This window comes from Gopherus evgoodei, chromosome 2, assembly GCF_007399415.2.
Source record: "Gopherus evgoodei ecotype Sinaloan lineage chromosome 2, rGopEvg1_v1.p, whole genome shotgun sequence".
NCBI classification, from domain to species: Eukaryota; Metazoa; Chordata; order Testudines; family Testudinidae; genus Gopherus; species Gopherus evgoodei.
Window position 1 is genome coordinate 176243601 of NC_044323.1, and position 18930 is coordinate 176262530.

General features: G+C 43.6%; 1 protein-coding gene across 1 annotated transcript in view; it reads right to left on the bottom strand.

The window, feature by feature from the left end:
* Positions 1-1419: 1419 nt before the first annotated feature.
* F13A1 (coagulation factor XIII A chain) overlaps positions 1420-18930 on the bottom strand; it is an 89541-nt gene continuing 72030 nt past the window's right edge. Inside the window, exons 13-15 of the mRNA XM_030552345.1 lie at positions 18177-18337; positions 8780-8916; positions 1420-4085 (exon numbers count right to left, since the gene is read on the bottom strand). Coding sequence (XP_030408205.1) covers positions 3932-4085; positions 8780-8916; positions 18177-18337 — 452 coding nt within the window. The 3' untranslated portion in view covers positions 1420-3931. The remainder of the gene's footprint in view (positions 4086-8779; positions 8917-18176; positions 18338-18930) is intronic.

Below are 18930 nucleotides of genomic sequence, written 5' to 3' on the forward strand. Positions count from 1 at the left end.
TCATGGGTAAATTGAACCTCACATGAACATGGATCCACAGACCAGAGCAGGCTCTCCCTATGCTATAAGGCTGGTCATTTATCAAAGCTGTACTCTGACTTTACAGCTGTTAAAATGATCATGTTTATGTTTTAAATCAAAGGCACTAAATCGCTCTTTTGGAGTAAAGATGCCATCACTGGGGGGAAAAATGAAGCACTCACTGCTGTTGGTCTTACAGGGATGCTAAATGCTGCTGCTTTTTCCTCTATACTATCTACAGACTCTTCTCTCTCCTTGCTATCACCATTGCAGGCTCTCGGACATGCTCTGCTGATTTCCCGCTTTAACAATTGTAACCTTCTCCCCTCTGGCAGCTCCCTCGCTCCTTAGGTCTGTCCAAAACACTGCTGTTAAGCTGATGTTTCTTTCTCTCATCCTGGCTATGTTTTTCCCTACCTCCTAGCATTCAGCGCTGGTTTCCCTTCTTCTGTATTCAGTTCAAGCTTCTCGTTTAACACATTCAGCAACTCTCCACCATGTCTACAGTCTGGACTCCATTTCTCTGACAGCCTGTACTGCTTTTCCTCACTGCTTTGTTTGGTTCATAGATCCAATTCCGGCCATGTGATGTCATTCAGGCCTTCTCCAAAGTTCAGAGGTGTTGGGGATTTGGGTTGGGCCCATTTCTTTTGTTGTTAGTGTAATTTGGGGGATGGCAGAGTGTGTATAGAATAGATTCTCCATATAGCATCATATGTGTAAATTAGGCCAAAGCCTGGCCCATACTCACATCAAACCTATTAAAAATCTATGGCTCTAGTTCTGAAGTCCTTATTCAATTTTTATTCAGTGAGTCCTTATGTTTAGCTGGGCAACTCTTTCTAGAGAACTGCTCTGTAGAGAGTGGAGAGGCAACGGATCTGAGAGTTCAGTGTTCTTGGTTCTGCCTTAGACTCTAGTCAAACCACTGTGCTTCACTTTATAGCTCTGTAAGTTGGGTATTGTCTCCCAGGGCTGTTGTATAGCTTAATGTTTGTGAAATGCTAAGTGTATATTTAGCTAAGAGGTGCACATTTTAGAAGCTGGGATGTTTGTGAGGATTCATTAGAAGAATATTGGCCATTTAAAGTCCATGGAGTCTTTCTGCTGTCACTGTGATCTGTCCTGCAGATGTTCACTTCCTTGCTGGATAAACGCATTAGGTTCTCAGTTGATAAACCAGGGAGCAAAGCAGTGGCTGTAACAGTTTATACTGGCCCTGGGAAAACATTTTAGGTAAGGAAAGGGCTTTCTCCTTGGTATCACAGAGGTGTTTCTTAAGCAGCCTTTAACTTTCCCAGCCTTCTTTTGCCCCTTAACAGATGCTATAAGTAGCGTACTATATTGCTGGATTGTAGGAGAAATGACAGTTCAAGATACAAAACACAGGCTATGAGCTCTATTCCATAATCAGACTGTCTTTATTTTAAGTTTCTATTATGTTCTAATTATTAAAAATGCACAGAAGAAAGCAGATTTATACTCAGTAGCAAAATGTGGCTATTTTGTATTAGATACTGTAGAATTTAGCAAGGAACATATGATCACGAAACATAATTTGCCGTAACGCATTTCCAGCATGTTATTAACTGCTTAACACACACAGAGAGCTCCTTGAGAGCCTTTGGACACGTAAGGACAAATTTTCAAATGAGGTAATGTAAGTTGTGCTGGCAAAACATGTGTGAGCATGGTTGCATTAAAGCCCAGGTACTCTAAGTACACGCCTACCCATTACCCATATGAACGTGCCCACTTAGGCATGCAACGGGTACTTATCTTTCAGTCCTATACTCATCACTGTAGTATGAGGTGTATACATACACATTTTGTATGTGCAACTTACGTGTCTCTGTATGAAAATTTGTCCCATATAGTCTAACAAAAAAGCAAGCCATCTCTCCCCTACGTGGCCTTCTGTCATTGAGAGAATTCCTGCGCTTAGCTGTCCTAAAAAAATTACTTTTACCTGGGTACAATATCTGTGGGTGTGGGGAGGGGAGGGAAGGGGTCATGGGAAAGAAGAGGAGCATGAGACTTCAGAGGTTAAGGCAAATCATCTTTCTCTCATTGATCAGACCATAACATGATGTTACCTATAAACTGCACAGTAAAACTATATTATTTAATAGATGTAAGGCTTGCACCTGCTTCCTCTCTTATCTCCCTTTATAATGATGAAGTATTCCACACATGCAGTTTGTTAGCATGGGCTGTGTCCTTTTATGTACAGTAAATCTCTACAGCTGGGCAAGCAAAGGTTTTTACTGCAGATGCAGAATAATTTGAGACCCATCCGTCTCCCTCTCCCCCACACACTCATTTTATAATGAATAATATGCGGTGAAGTATTGCAGTAGGCATTCATAATACACCCAGGGAAACAAGGTGTGTTTTGGGGTTGGGGAGGAAATGTGTATTTAGGAGTAAAATTCAAATCCCCTAGAAAAATTTTAGTATGACTCAGGGTCAATCCCGTAGCTGTTTGGCAGCACTGTATCTCCTAGAGCTCCTAAGTCACATCAACATCATGGAGAGCCACACCATTGCACAGAATGCATCAGGGCGTACTTCCTTTTCGGCTGCGTAACAGTGTGCAAGAAGAACAGTGAGCCTGGAATCAATAGAAATGTCAGGAACAGCTATGGGTAGGATCAGTCTTAGAAATGAGAAGCCTGGGGCCCCATTCTTCCTTATGCAGGAATAAGTTGTAAAGGACAGGGGATGCTGAAATCAGGTTGTGGAGTTTCCATCTCACCCTTCTCTTGGGGTGGGGGTGGCTGTACCCTCCCCCTGGAAGAAGCTATGATTCCATCCTCTTACCCTAGGAATATCCAGAGATCTGTGCCAATCTTCCCTCTCCCAAAACTAAAGAGGCATCTGCCATGCCCAGCCCCACTGGCTCCGATTCGCTAATCAAGAATGCTGCTCCTGCAAAAACTGAGATACTAGAAGCTCACTTGATCACAGCTGCTTCCTGAACCATCCCTAAAGGTTCCACAGCACAGAGGGGACGTATTCATTTGCACTTGGTTCCTTTGTGGGTTTGGGAGGGGTAGAATCCAGAGACACCCAGCCTGCTGTCTGTCCACACCTTTGTATCCCTATTTGCCCACTTTCCAGGGCTGTGCAGCCTGAACTCCATAAAGGTACTTGGAACACCTTCTGTCAGCACTGGCTGTCTGCTACACACACCTGGCACTAAGGATAATAAGGTTCCCCTACTAAGCGTGGGGAAGGAGAGAAAGTAGGTGTGGCAAGACGGAAGCCTTGGAACACAGGTGAAAGGTTATGACTAATGAACTGAGGGCTTAGTGCAGTGACCCCTGGCAGAGATATGGTAGCCTAGGGACAAACGAGAGGGACGGTGTGCTAGCAGCAGACAGAGTGGGGGTAAAGACAAAGCAAGAAGCCAGTGTCTGTATGTATGGGAGGGCATAGCGGAGTGCTAATTGGGAGCAGCTCTGAGGTACCAAACCCTGATAAATCCTTTCAACAAAGTGAGCTGCTCTGTGCATTTGAAAACTTTAACACCACAAGATATAGCAACCCGTTAAGCTACATAAACCATGTTTTACCATAAAAATGTATATTTTTTTTGTTCAGTGAAATATCAAGCCCTAATTAAAACTGAAGAGTGTTTCTTCTCCCTCCCAGTACCAATGCAAAGGGGTATACATTCATGTGAACTATAACATATGCCCTGAAGTTACTTTTAACGAGTATTATTTTAATTTGGAACACTCATAACCTGATAAATGCATTCCCAACCCTCCCTGGTGTTTTCTGTTACTTTGCTTCATTGACATGTAGATTTATTCGGAGATACGACAATAAGAGCTGAAAATATTTCTTCAGTTTTTTTCCTATAAACACTGATAAATGAAAGGCTGAAGAAGAAAAGTCTTGTTCACACAAGTGGTTTCCTTTCAACCTCTAGGTCCAGCTCGCCATAGACATGTCGTAGGGCATCACAATTCAAGCTTGCAATTAGCTTTCGAACTCCAGCTTGTCTTGGAAAACATTTTTCTTCCCAGGTCAAAGTAGAATTCTTTGGAATTTCCCTGAGGTTATAAAGCAAAATATCAATGTTTTGACAGATTGGCAGGGTGAGATTTCTCAGCCTCATACAGAATTTGAGAAGTCCAGAAATGATCAATCTAGATTTTTTTCATACTGCTCCCATCTCCTGGACATTGCAAAATTGTTCTTGCAATATATTTTCTAGGATTTTTTTCCAACCCAATTTAAAATTTCCCCCAAAATAATGGGGCTTCCCACACTTCTCTTGGGAGTCTATTTCTCAGTCAAATAGGTCTGACTGGGAGGAAGTTTTTCCAGCTATTCAATTTACATTTTCCCCCTTTTAATTTAAACCCATAGTTTCTGTCAATCCCATAGGGTGGCCCTTATTTTCAATGTATCAAATTTTCTGCAGGTATAAATGGGCAAAACTCGATTGAAGCCAAGGTGGCTATGCTGACATGCAACAGCAGAGAATTCGACCCATTATTCTGTGTTTCCATGAATCCATGAAATCTCGTTCAAAATTCTGAACTTTAGTGTAAATTTAGTCTTTCAGCTCAGTTTTCTGTAATAAGTTATTTGGGTGAAACCTGCCCCCACTGAAATCAATGGACGTCTTACCGTTGACTTCAGTGGGACCAGGATTTCACCTAGTCTCTCTCAGGTGGCTCAAGGAATGCATATTCATTTTAGCATCTTAATCTGCACTATGCTGCCACAAAATAGTATTCAGCAGATTTTGTCTAGTTATTCAGTTCTTCCCCTTTCCCCTCTGGTCCTGGGAGGACCTGAGAAGATTAGCTGTAGTTTCCAATGCGAATACTGAAAGCAAATTCATGTATGTAGTTCAAACAATTCCTTATCCAGAAATATCCAGTAGGAGGAGTGGTGATAGAGAATTGAAACACTCTGCCAGCTCACATTGCAGTAATCAGAGAGCATCTTGTCATGGTCCACTTTTACAGATCACTTCCTTTTGTTCATGAAAACAAGTTGAAATGTTCTTATGAATCCTGCTGTTAGCAGTTGCACTGTTCCATTATGTATGGCTCCTGATTGCTTATAGCATCAACAAATTGCACTCTGTACTGTTCTTGATTTTCAATTTTATGCTAAGGTTTAAGTCACATAGACAGCCTCATGTATTGGGTTTGTGTGTTTTTTAGGCAGTTTCACAGCCTTCTCCCTGTCCCTGTGTACAGAAGTTGATAATTGGTACTTACTGAATGTGTTTAGGGGAATGCAGCCTGCTTAATGGAAGCAGTGGAGGATGTGAGCTAGGTATTTATAAAAACAAACACTGTTTTACAGCAAGGAAGAGGATTATGAACTGCACACTTCTGGATTGTGAGGTTGTAGTGATGTGGGGCCTGATTCTCTCTTCTGTGTAAACATCTGAACAGAGTGAGTGCAAGGTGGCTTACTACCATGAGTTTAAGTAAAAGCAGAAGTCAGATTTGGTAACATTTTACACTGTGCACAGGTGTAACTGACTACACTAGGTTCAAGGCAGGGGAGAATCAGGGTTGTGATGGGGATTTCTTGAGTAAGTCCCAAGCTAAGCACAAAATACTTTGGAGCAGCTTTAATGCATGCACCCTGCAAAAAACCAAAGCACACTGTTTTGAAGAGAATATATGCAAACTGCTCTTAGCACATTCCTTCTCTTTTCTTTGTTCCTAAAGAAATGTATAACCTGTCCTTCTATAACTGACTTGTCACCAAATACAAACTTACAATGGCAGAATGGTGAATTACATGACTTAGATGCCAGTGCCAGCTAAAATGCCATTAGTTCAGAGTGTGTGGGGGAAATGTCCAATATGGGAAGCAATGAAGGCATTATATGCTCCTTTAGGTAGAAAAAACTGTTCATTATACATTGTCAGACATGAGCCAGATCCTCAGATGATGTAAATTGTCATAAGATTAAAGTTTAAAGTGCCTACATTTCATTGACTTTCAATGGGACTCAGGCTTCTGAGTCAATTGGGTTCTTTTGAAAATATTACCCATAACTCTAATGAAGTCAATGGAGCTACACCAGCTGAGGTTCTGGCCCTGTGGACTGACATTATAAACTTTCCTTCTTATGCAACACTTGTTGTAGGCATGATCTTAGTATAAATGTAATTTGGAGATTTTTATTATCCTAAATCTGCCATTCCACATGCACTATATCTGTCTGATCAGGCCCTGACTATACAAAACAACTCTCAAAGCGCATTGAAAGAGGCCTATTGATTTAAGTGGACTTTATATCAGGCCTTTAGCTAGTATGTTCACTCTTGAGGTACTTATATGACCTTGTCCTCACTGCAACTGAATGTCTTGTGGCCATTAATGTATTTATCCTCACAGCAGCCCTGCAAGGTAGGGAAGTGCTGTTATCCCATTGTACAGATGGGGAACTGGGGCACAAGGTAGATGAAATGATTTGTCCAAGGACCACAAAGAGGCTGGGGCTAAATTGGGAATAGAATCCTGATCTCCTGTGTCCCAATCTACTGTCCCATGCACTGAATCAGCCTTCCTCACCTCCATCACCTTTAATTCAAGCTCAGAGTTTTGGAAAAGGATAAAGTGACTTGAAGGAGGATCTGAATATGGGCTGGTCCTAAATCATTTTAATAATGCTATTAATTGTGTGGCTAGTTGCTAGCTTTGAGACGTGTAAAGGCAATGCCCCCAACTACAGGGGCTGCAACTGTTAAAGGCTTTTGCACAAATCATGCTCCTTTCCCTACTCAGGCCCATGGCTAAGCATCAATATATAGCCCTATGTGACATGCCTAAATCAATGGGCAGAGGCAGGAAAAACAGCCTGGTCTCCTGACTCCCCGCCCAGTGCTTTATCCGCTGGACCACACTGCCTGTTATCTCAAACCTTATACATAAGTCAGTACTATAAAAATACAAGAGCTGTTATAGACATTTCTAAATTCTTATCCTCCTCAATACCCCTCTCTCCAAACAATAACTAATTCCAAGAGACCAAAGGGAACACCTCCAGTGCGAGATAGCCCAGTGATGGATGGAGATGCAAACTCCCCCCCCCCCCCCAAAACCAACTGATTTTAACTTTTTTGCAAATGAAGTCAAACTGCCCTAATTATATTTGCCTGGGAGTGAACTTAGTGATGAATGATTCTAAATAATGTGCTGAGCCATCGACACACTGCAGCCATTTATCACCTTGAATACATAGAGGCAAATGGGATTATTATTTAAATAAACTACAACTACCCATGGTTTGTCCCCTGTGTGCTTGTGTGTAACTTGCAGCCTTTATCCATCCGAGGAAAGTTAATGACATAGGCAATCATTTCCCATTTTTAAATAAGACCTAGGACATTATCTTAAAGGGATGGGGGGCAAGGGGGCGAGCGGAAACTGTGGCTTGAAGAAAGCAAAGTATCCGCTTGATTAATCATGTTTCCTGGTAACTCCCTTTCTTTGGATGCACCTGACAACTCTCACTTCCTTGAAGGTGAGAGCAGTCAGCAATAGTTTTTAGAATAAGTAGGGCTGCAAAACAATGGGTGCTCTGCCATGATTCTCTAATAATTGAGGCCATTTTCAAAACTAGTATAGCCCCTGTGGAAGATCCTGAGCCAAATTCAGTCATGCTCTAAACTGTAGTGCATGTTACACACTGTCCAATGCCCTTTAACACCTATTTTCTACCCAACTCAAATCCAGGATCTGATGACAATCATTTTTACATTGGTCCAAGTGTGATCAGAATCAGATCCCTGATGCGCAAATATGCTATCCTTTATGCTACTGCTGAATTACTCCAATTTTTCAAAGGAACCAGGGCCTCAATCCAGCTTCTAAATTTGAGTGCCCAATACTGTGCCAACAGCAGAACTTGTGCATGCAAATAAGACTTGCATCCAAAAATCTTTTATGCACACACAGTTCTACTGTTTACACACACACACACCACATCACACTCAAATGTAAAGTGAGTTCTGGAAAATTTAGCCCTTACATCTGGAAGCAGCTGTGCCAGTGATGAGATTCTCTCTAAATGAAACAAAAGATTAGCCAACAACACAGGACAGTCCTGTTTCTCAGACTTGAGGTCATTCTGCATCAGGCCCCTGCATTTCAGGATAGACCTATTTAGGAATGCTGTAGGGACACAGTTATTTACTCCCATGTTCAACACAGTGATCCCCTCCATGCTCTGCAGTTTCACCATCAGACCCATAGAGACAGATTTGAAAAAGGTGTTTAGATTCAGATAGGTGCATAAAGGGATTTGCAAAAGCATCTATCAGAATCTTTAGGTGAATCTTTTAAAATCTTGCTCTGAATCTATGCAGGAGCGGGGAATCCCTTTTTGGAACACCCTCCCTAAAAAGGGGGTCCTATTTATGGTTTCACCACAACCCTTGAGTAGTGGGCAATATGTGGTTGAGTAGTTGAGGCAGAGATTAGATTTGACACAAAGAGGACAAATAAAAAAATAACGGAGTTGAAAATTGCCCACATCACCAACATCTCCAAAGCCCCTTCCCAACTCCCAAAACCCTCTAGTAATGTGCACAGTGACAGACTGACCTCTTCCAACTGTTACTCCCCCTCCATCCATTACAAATCCTTAGAATAAGAAGCAGATGCTTGAATTACAGTACATAGATCAACAGGGATAGTTACTTTGTGCTAAATCCCATATGGGAGAAGGGAATGAACAGCCCATTATTTCCACCCTCTTCCCTACCTGAACATTTTTGTGGTTGTCCTCAGTAGGCCAGGTCCATCGAGACGTACCAAGACATTCACAAGCTTTTGGTTCAGTGGGTTGGTGAATTCTACTATCACAGACATTTCTTTGCCAACTACCTTCTCTCCAGGAACCTACAAAACAAGGGAAGAATGTAGATAATAAGCAGAAAATTATAAAATCCTAGCATGCAAAGTCTCAATTGTTAGATGCACATTTAACAAAATGTGTATTTATATAGATGGCTTTTTGTGAAAGAAACAATGTAAAATGAGCTATTAGTTTTTTGGGCTTGGTCATGCACAGAGAAGATGACCACCGCCCTCCCCCGGTCCCCCGCCCACAACATGTGGAACCACGTTTCTTTTCTTTGTGCTCACTGCTCTACAAATCAAAACTAGTTAAAATACCTAGATGCAGCTGGGGTGACTGGCCATTCACTCTATGGAAAGTAGCAATGCATTCTTTACTGCACCAAATTGCAATGGATACAATGACCAGGCAAATTTTTCGCTGGTTTAAATGTGGGTTTTCCCACTGTGAACGATGCAGTATTCAGAGACTGAAGTAAGCTGAAGTGGAAAAAGAGAGAGAGAGAGAGAGAGAGAGAGAGAGAGAGAGAGAGAGAAAGCGCCAAGCTTCACCTCATTTCTGCACACAATCTGTCCGAGAAGATTTCATAACATGTATGCTAGTGAGGATAACGGAACCACAGAAGGACCTGCTATACAATTAAAGTGGAGTAATGCACACATATCTATTAAAGCACTATTAGCCCTGGTCTACACTATGGGGTTAGGTTGAATTTAGCTGTGTTAGGTCAATTTTAAATGAATGCGTCCACACAACCAACCCCATTCCGTTGACTTAAAGGACTCATAAAATCGACTTCTGTACTTCTGCCCGGTGAGGAGATTAGCGCTAAAAATCGACCTTGCTGGGTTAAATTTGGGGTAGTATGGATGCAAATCGATGGTATTAGCCTCCGGGAGCTACCCCAGAGTGCTCCATTGTTACCGCTCTGGACAGCACTTTGAACTCCAATGCACTAGCCAGGTACACAGGAAAAGCCACGGGAACTTTTGAATTTCATTTCCTGTTTGGTCAGCGTGACAAGCTCAGCAGCACTTAGCAGCACAGGTGACCATGCAGTCCCCCCAGAATCATAGAGTGTAGAATGTTTCTACACTCCCCCCTATCATCTCCATCCCTGGTTATCACAGATTAGAAGGTGAGACAAATGCACTCACGGTGACATGTTTTCCAAGCTCATGCTGTCCACCCGCACTGATAGGGCACAGCGTAATGCATGGAGGCATTCAGTGGCAGAGGCCAGGAAAGAATTAAGTGCATGCGAAGAGCGGAGGTAGGACACGATGCTAAGGCTAATGAGGGAGCAAACAGACATGATGAAACATCTGTTGGAGCTGCAGGAAATCCAACAAGAGCACAGACCCCTGCTGCATCCACTGTATAACTGCCTACCCTCATCCACATGTTCTATAGCCTCCTCACCCAGATGCCCAAGAACGCAGGGGGGTGAGGAGGCTCCAGGCACCCAGCCACTCCACTCCAGAGGATGACCAAAGCAACAGAAGGCTGTCATTCAAACAGTTTGATTTTTAGTGTGGCTACAATAAGCAATGTGGCCTTGTCCTTCCCTCCTCTCCTACCCCACCTGGGCTATCATGTCCATTATCTCATTTTTTTTAGTTAATAAAGAATGCATGGTTTCAAAACAATAGTTACTTTATTTCAAAGGGGGGAGGGTGGTTGGCTTACAGGGAATTAAAATCAACAAAGGGGGTGGGGTTTGCATCAAAGAGAAATACATACAACTGTCACACCGAAGCCTGGCCAGTCATGAAACTGGTTTTCAAAGCCTCTCTGATGTGCAGCGCACCTTGCTGTGCTCTTTTAATTGCCCTGGTGTCTGGCTGCTCAAAATCGGACACCAGGCGATTTGCTTCAACCTCCCACCCCACCATAAACGTCTCCCCCTTACTCTCACAGATATTATGGAGCATGCAGCAAGCAGCAATAACAATGGGAATCTTGGTTGCGCTGAGGTCTGACCTAATCAGCAAACATTGCCAGCGAGCTTTTAAACATTCAAAGGCACATTCTACCACCATTCTGCACTTGCTCAGCCTATAGTTGAACTGCTCCTTACTACTGTCCAGGCTTCATGAGCCATGGGAGCAAGGGGTAGGCTGGGGTAGGTGCAACCGTATGGTGCTGCCGGCTGTGAGAGTAGCCTGAGGCAGAAGCCTCCAGCTCGCATGATATTCCAGGCAGGACTGAATCTCCATGAGATGAAACTTAAAGAAGAGAATGACCTGGACTCTCTGGCTCCTATTCAGTGCTCTAGGAGGAGGATAGCCATATCTGTCTAGGCACCCCTGATCGACCTCACCGAGGTCTGCCAGGAGCACCCAGGAGACATACAATGGCTACCAGTCCTACTGCACTATCTGCCACGAAGGCAAGGAGCTGCTGCTGAGTAGCAATGCTGTACCGCATCTGCCAGCAGCACCCAGGAGACGTACGGTGACAGTGAGCTGAGCGGGCTCCATGCTTGCCATGGTATGGCATCTGCACAGGTAACCCAGGAAACAATAGTCTGCTGTTGCTTTCACGGAGGGAGGGAGGGAGGGGGCCTGATGACATGTACCCAGAACCACCCGTGACAATGTTTTTGCCCCACCAGGCATTGGGAGTTTAACCCAGAATTCCAGTGGGTAGCAGAGACTGTGGGAACTGTGGGATAGCTACCCACAGTGCACCGCTCTGTAAGTCAATGCTAGCCATGGTAGTGAGGATGCACTCCGCCGACTTAATGCCTTAGTGAGGACACACACAATTGACTGTATAAAATCGGTTTCTAAAAATCAACTTCTGTAAAATTGACCTAATTTCATGGTGTAGACATACCCTTAGAGACAGACTTTTTATGTATGATAGATAAGTCGGGGCCTTGATTATTATGAATACAAAGAGGATTTTATATTGAGGTAGAGGACAGAAAGAAACCTTGTAGATCTCATTCTATTCTATTGCTATTCTTACACTATGCCCACTACCTCTGTCCCTGGCATACTGGCTTCCAGACTGAAACAGCCTTTTCTGCCTTGTCACTTCTGAGGATCTTCTTAATTCTGGCCTGGTAGGGGGACCTCTGATTACATCACAGTTGGGAGACAAAGTGTGTCCCCACCTTCCATGCACTTCAGTAAGAGAGGAAGATGCTCAGCACCTTGTTGGGGTGCTCAGCACTCCAAATCACAGGGTTAGTGAATGATAGAGGATGAAGAGTGGGATCTTGTTTAACAACTCTGCTTTTTTCAGGCAATGCGTGAAGTTGTGCACAGCCCCTTGCACTATCATGGTTGGTGTATGTGCAGGGTCTTCCTTTTCTTAGTTGACTTAAAAAAAGAAGTAGAAAGCTTTGTTGGAATATGCAAACTTGTGGCTGTAAGACCAGCCAGCAGAGTGGGGTGGAACTTGGATCTAGAAAAGGGGCTTTACAACCTTTAGGTCGAATTCTTGGGTCTGAGCAGCACAAAGCAGCAACAAAGCTGGCTTAAGCAGCTTCCTGAGGAATCCACCAAAAATGTAGAGCTGGGGTGGTGGAGCCTACTCCAAGCCCACTTCCTCTCTCTGTCCCAGCTCCCGGTGCAGGAGGTGTTCCCAGGAGAAAGAAGGTGCTCCTGGGAAGAAAATGCTCCTGGTGTTGTTTATCTAGTCCCTTTTATCACTGTGGTGATTAAGCACTCCAGAATGCACTACTAAAATATTTTTTCGTTTTCCGTACGATAAAATTAGGAGCACTGGTTTGTGCCACTCAGGATCCTCTAAAGTCTTGTGCACAGCTTTCCATTCTTTTGCACTCATCTTTAATGCTCTGGAGGGAATTCCAGCTCAGTCTGTTCTCTGTATATAAACTTTCTATTTGGCTGTTCTCAAAACCCCCTGTATATAAGAACTGGAAATGGATGCAGCACAGATGAGGTAAAACTCTTTGGCCAGTATAATACCACATGGCTGATGTGTAATGATAGCATTAATAGCCACATCTGTGACAGTCCAGTCAAAAAGTCCTGGCACTATCAAGGAACCATGATGTGATTGGAATATCAGAAACTTGGTGGGGCAGTTCACATGACTGGAGCACTGTCATGGATTGGTATAAACTGTTCAGAAAGGACAGGTATGGGAGGAAAGGTGGGGGAGTTGCATTGTATGTAAGAGAGTGGTATGACTACTCAGAGCTCCAGTATGAAACTGGAGAAAAGCCTGTTGAGAGTCTTTGGGTTAAGTTTAGAGGCGAGAGCAACAAGGGTGATGTCGTGGTGGGCATGCGCTATAGACCACCAGATCAGAAGGATGAGGTGGATGAGACTTTCTTTGAACAACGAACTGAAGTTTTCAGATCACAAGCCCTAGTTCTAATGGGGGACTTCAATCACCCTGACATCTTCTGGGAGAACAATACAGCAGTGCACAGACAATCCAAGAAGTTTTTGGAGAGTGTTGGGGACAACGTCCTGGTAGAAGTGCTGGAGGAACCAACTAGGGGCTGTGCTCCTCTTGACCTGCTGCTTATAAACAGGGAAGAATTGCTAGGGGAAGTAGAAGTAGGTGGCAACCTGGGCAGCAGTGACCATGAGATGGTTGAGTTCAGGATCCTGACAAAAGGAAGAAAGGAGGATAGAAAATATGGACCCTGGATTTCAGAAAAGCAGACAAACTCTCTTAGGGAACTGATGGGCAGGATCTCCTGGGAGGCTAATATGAGGGGGAAAGGAGTCCAGGAGAGCTGGCTGTATGTTAAAGAAGCCCTATTGAGGTTGCAGGAACAAACCATCCCAATGTGCAGAAAGAATAGCAAATATGGCAGGCAACCAGCTTGGCTTAACAGTGAAATCTTTGGTGAGCTTAAACTCAAAAAGGAAGCTTACAAGAAATGGAAATTTGGACAGATGACTAGGAAGGGAGGAGTATAAAAATATTGCTGGAGCATGCAGGGTATAATCAGGAAGGCCAAGGCACAATTGGAGTTGCAGTTAGCAAGGGATGTGAAGGGTACCAAGAAGGGTTTCTACAGGTATGTTAGCAACAAAAAGAAGGTCAGGGAAAGTGTGGGGCCCTTACTGAATGGAGGAGGCAACCTAAATGACAGATGATGTGGAAAAAGCTGAAGTACTCAATGCTTTTTTGCCTCGGTCTTCACAGACAAGGTCGGCTCCCAGACTGCTGCACTGGGCAACACAGTATGGGGAGGAGATGAGTAGCCCTCAGTGATGAAAGAACAGGTTAAGGACTATTTAGAAAAGCTGAACATGCACAAGTCCATGGGTCTGGATCTAACGCATCCGAGGTTGCTGAGGGAGTTGGCTGATGTGATTGCAGAGCCATTGGCCATTATCTTTGAAAATTTGTGGGAATCAGAGGTGGTCCCGGATGATTGGAAAAAAGCAAATATAGTGATTATTCCCCTCTATTCGGCACTGGTGAGGCCACAGCTGGAATATTGTGTCCAGTTTTGGTCCCCCCACCACATCCCACCACAGAAGGGATGTGGACAAATTGGAGAGAGTCCAGTGGAAGGCAACAAAAATGATTACGGAGCTGGGGCACATGACTTACAAGAAGAGGCTGAGGGAACAAGGGTTATTTAGTCTGCAGAAGAGAAGAGTGAAGGAGAATTTGATAGCAGCCTTTAACTACCTGAAGGGGGGTTCCAAAGAGAATGGAGCTAGGCTGTTCTCAGTGGTGGCAGATGACAGAACAAGGACCAGTGGTCTCAAGTTGCAGTGGGGGTAGTCTAGGAAAAACTATTTCACTAGGAGGGTGGTGAAGCACTGGAATGGGTTACCTAGGGTGGTGGTGGAATCTCCATCCTTACAGGTTTTTAAGATCCAGCTTGACAAAGCTCTGTCTGGGATGATTTAGTTGGGGTTAGTCCTGCTTTGAGCAGGGCATTGGACTAGATGACCTCCTGAGGTCTCTTCCAACCCTAATATTCTATGATTCTAAAAAGACCCTCTGACATCTTCAAATTGATGTCAGTGGTACTGAAAAGTTTTCATGGAGTCCTCCTCTCCTCCCACCCAAAATTGTTTTCAATGAAAAAACAAAAGTCCTTAAAGTAAAAACTCTGGCTACCCTCCCTACCCCCAAATCAATACTTGCTGGGGGTGGGGGTGGCGGGTGGACAACACCTCGAAAGTTTTCCACTGGGGATAAAAACCTCTTCTCTGACCAATTCTAGTCAGTAGTACTTTGTTTTAATATTACTTCTAATAGTCTAATAGTCTAAGGACTTGGCAATACTTGCAAGTGAGAGCACATTAAATCAGCCCCGAGTGCCCTAACTCCTGAGGCATACACACTGGCAAGGCATATAGAGTACCAGGACTCTGCAGCTGGACTGCTCCTGGTAATCCACCTCCACAAGAAGCATAAAGCTTGCTGCGCCCTGGCTGAAATGCCTGGGTGTCAGTGTAGACAATGTGTTGCATTACTGTGCTGTGATTGGCCTCCAGAAACGTCCCATAATTCCCTGAAGTCAAGTGGCCACTCTTGTCATTGTTTTGAACTTGACTGCAGGTATATCCCCTTTCAAAGCTCAGTTTCTGACAGCCGGCATGCTTATCTGCTCTGGGACAAAGCAAACCATTACTGTAGAATGCTGCTGCTGTGAGTGTGTGTGTGAGAGAGAGGTGGAGAGGAGGGGGGTCTGCTGCTGTCTTAACTTACAAGACAGCATGCTGACATGCTCTCAGCCCCCCCTAAACCCACTCTCTCTCCCCCCACATACACACAACATGCTCCCTGTCTCACTCCGCCCCACCTCATTTGAAAAGCAAGCTGCAACCACTTGCACACTGGGATAACTACCACAATGCACTGCTCTTTGTGGGGCTGCAAGAGCTGCTAATGTGGCTACACCAGTGTGCTTGCAGCTGACAGTGTAAACACATGGCAGCATTTTCTCTGCTGTGGTCTCCAAAGGCTGGTTTAACTCCCAGCGCTTTACATCTGCAAGTGTAGCCAAATCCTAAGAGATTGCTATGGGCCAAATCCTGGTATCCTCACTTAGGGCTTGATCACCTCCACCCTGAAACAGTAAAATGTAAGACTCCCACTGACTTCAGTGGCATAGGATAAGGCATTTAGGACCAAAATGTCAAAAGTGCCTAAAGTTGCAGGCAGACACGTAGTAGGATTTCCAAAAGTGCCTATGTAGGTTGGCCACTGAACTCCCATTGAAATCAATGGGAGTTGGGAACCTAATTTATTTAAGTGCTCTTGATCACGTGAGTTAACTCCATAAGAGTTGAGTTATTCTGGGTTTACACAGATGTGACTGAGAGCATAATTTCATCATAGCACACTAAGGGTACGTCTACACTACCTGCCGGATCAGCGGGTAGTGATTGATCTATCGGGGATTGTTTCATCGTGTCTAGTGTAGACATAGATAAATCGATCCCCGATTGCTCTGTCGTTGACTCCGGAACTCCACCACGGCGAGAGGTGGAAGCAGAGTCAACGGGGGAGCGGTGGCCATCGATCCCGTGCCGTGAGGATGCGAAGTAAGTGATTCTAAGTCGATCTAAGATACATCGACTTCAGCTACACTATTCTCGTAGCTGAAGTTGCGTATCTTAGATTGATTCCTCCCCCATTGTAGACCAGGCCTTATTATTGTGACCTGGCTTCAAGCTAAATTTGAAAGAAACCATTATAATTCCAATGATTTTTTAGCCAGACATAGAAAGATCAAGATGTATATATGAAGACATATGAGGAATAGGATTTTTCACCCTTTTCACTTACTTAAGGATTTCGTAGTCATCCAAGTCACATATTGAAGGCTCCCAAGAAAGTTCGGGAAGATGAGACTTGCATTTCTCACATTTCTAAAATTAAAATTGAGCAGATACCCCTACCACTTCTCTCTTACATGCACTTGAAAGAAAAAAACAAAAAAGCAGGCCACCTTTGTACATCACAAAGCAGCGAATAGGGCACAAAACACAATTTTGTTTTTTTACCCTTTGCAGGTCACCTTAAGCTTTTATCGTTTATAGAATACATGGTTATTGAGCAAAAACCTATCACTTTCATTAACTATTCTCTCATCACAAGAGAGAAGGGTGGATAAGCTATTTTAGAGCTTAATCTGGGGATTTTGTGTTGGAGGTTCTGTCTGAATACTGAAGGTACAGGATTATACATTTTTAAATTTGGCTACTGAAGATGCTCTGTAAAACAGAACCTCCCCTGTCTGAAGAGAATACTGATAATCATTTACATTCTTTAATCAGACCATAGTGACACTTCTGTATTTCATGAGAGTTTTTCTGCAAACGTCTCAGTATTTTGAGTCTACAATATCTGTTCTACTTTCTCACCTTTTTTGTAGCTTATCTGCTGTTTCACATGGATATAACTATGATTGTAGGACCTCAGAATTTTTGTATGTTTATTTTAAGAAATAAAGACTCTTAAACAATGCTGCCATTTGAGCTACCTCCATTACACTTCAGAGCTGACCCTCCCTTTGAGATGATATGGGGTAGTTCATAGCTATTGCTTCAGTCTGTCTGCAGGGTCAGGAAGATTGTTTTGTATCTATTCACATTTGGAAGGATAGTTATATAAACCCATCTTGCCTGTGCCCCCACCATTTCCTAGTTTGCTGCTCCTCCTACCCAAGTAATAAGAGGGAAAGTCCTGCTCACTTCTGCTGGAACATGTTCAGTGCAGCTGAATTCAGGAGAATTTAGCTGCCAAACTAACAACCAAGTCTATCTGAACATGCACAAACTGAGATTTTTCAGAGGCTCATAACTTGGCCTTCTTGGGTGAATTTTCCTGGGGATGGCAAAAGGCCCATACCTGACATCAAGGTGATGTCCTTACCAAATTTCAAGTCTCTCCTCCAAAGTAGGGAGGTGATAGACCTTAACAAAACAGTTGTAAGACTGTTTAACATGTGCAAAATATATTTTCTTCATTTTTGCTGAGCCTTTCAAAAAAAAACAACCAACAAATAAATTCAGCCTCAGGCACACACCAACATGGAAAATTTCAGCCAAAATGAAATTTATAAGCAACTGAAAACAGGGTCTGAGTGGGATGCATGAGGCAACCGAATTAGATGTGATGCAATCAACTCTACTTATTTTTATATCTGACCCTGTTTTAAGCTGTTTATAATATTAGCTTCTAAAATTTGTTTGGAAAAAGACCCCCAGGTTAGCCACCTAAGCGCTGGCCCAACCCATAGATATACATAATAGAGGTCAGTGTGACAGTGATGCAGAATGTATCCTGAACTCAGGATAGTTGCCAGTTTCCTTTGTTGCGTTCTGAAACTGACCTTGATGTGCAGCTTGGGGATTTGCAATACAGAGGTCTTCTGCTTGGCCAGAATCTTTTTCGTTTCATTGAGACGTGCTGTGACGAAGAAATGCAAAGAGGCCTGTTCCAGCAGCTGACTCATGTACTCCACCGATTTGATTAAGACCTCAGAAATTTTAGCTGATGGGAGAAAAAACAAACACACATAATAAAACTGAAGCTTGAAAGCAGTATAGTTACCTATTATTACTTTTGTCCTGCTGATGCCCTGCAGACACAGTACAGATTTGCCCCCCACTGAAGAGACTGTCAAAGGCACACATGGGAATTAGGTGGTCAGACAAAAGCTGCGACCCCTCATTTTCTGCTAAAACTTTCATTGTGTGTTACCTCCCTTTCCCACATCTGTTCCTTTTGTCCTCACCTTGTGCAACACCTGTCATTTAAGATTGAGTTCTCTGGGATAGGGACTATCTTCTTTGTTACATGTCTGTCCAGCGTCTGTCCAGTGCCCAGCATAATGGAGCCCTGATCCTTGACTGGGGCTCAGAGGCACTACCATAATACAAACAAGATGTAATAAATAACTCTCATGGGCTTTTAATGGGAGAGTGAGGTGCTGAAATGCCCTTGGTGAATCTCCCTCTAAATGTTTACTTCTCTACTTCGTTCCTGTGCCACTTCCACTTCTTTTTGAGGGTACCCATGCAGGCGGAACAGCAACCAATTGGAGGTGTGAATGCGCACAGTGCTACTGGCAAGGTTTCCTGTTC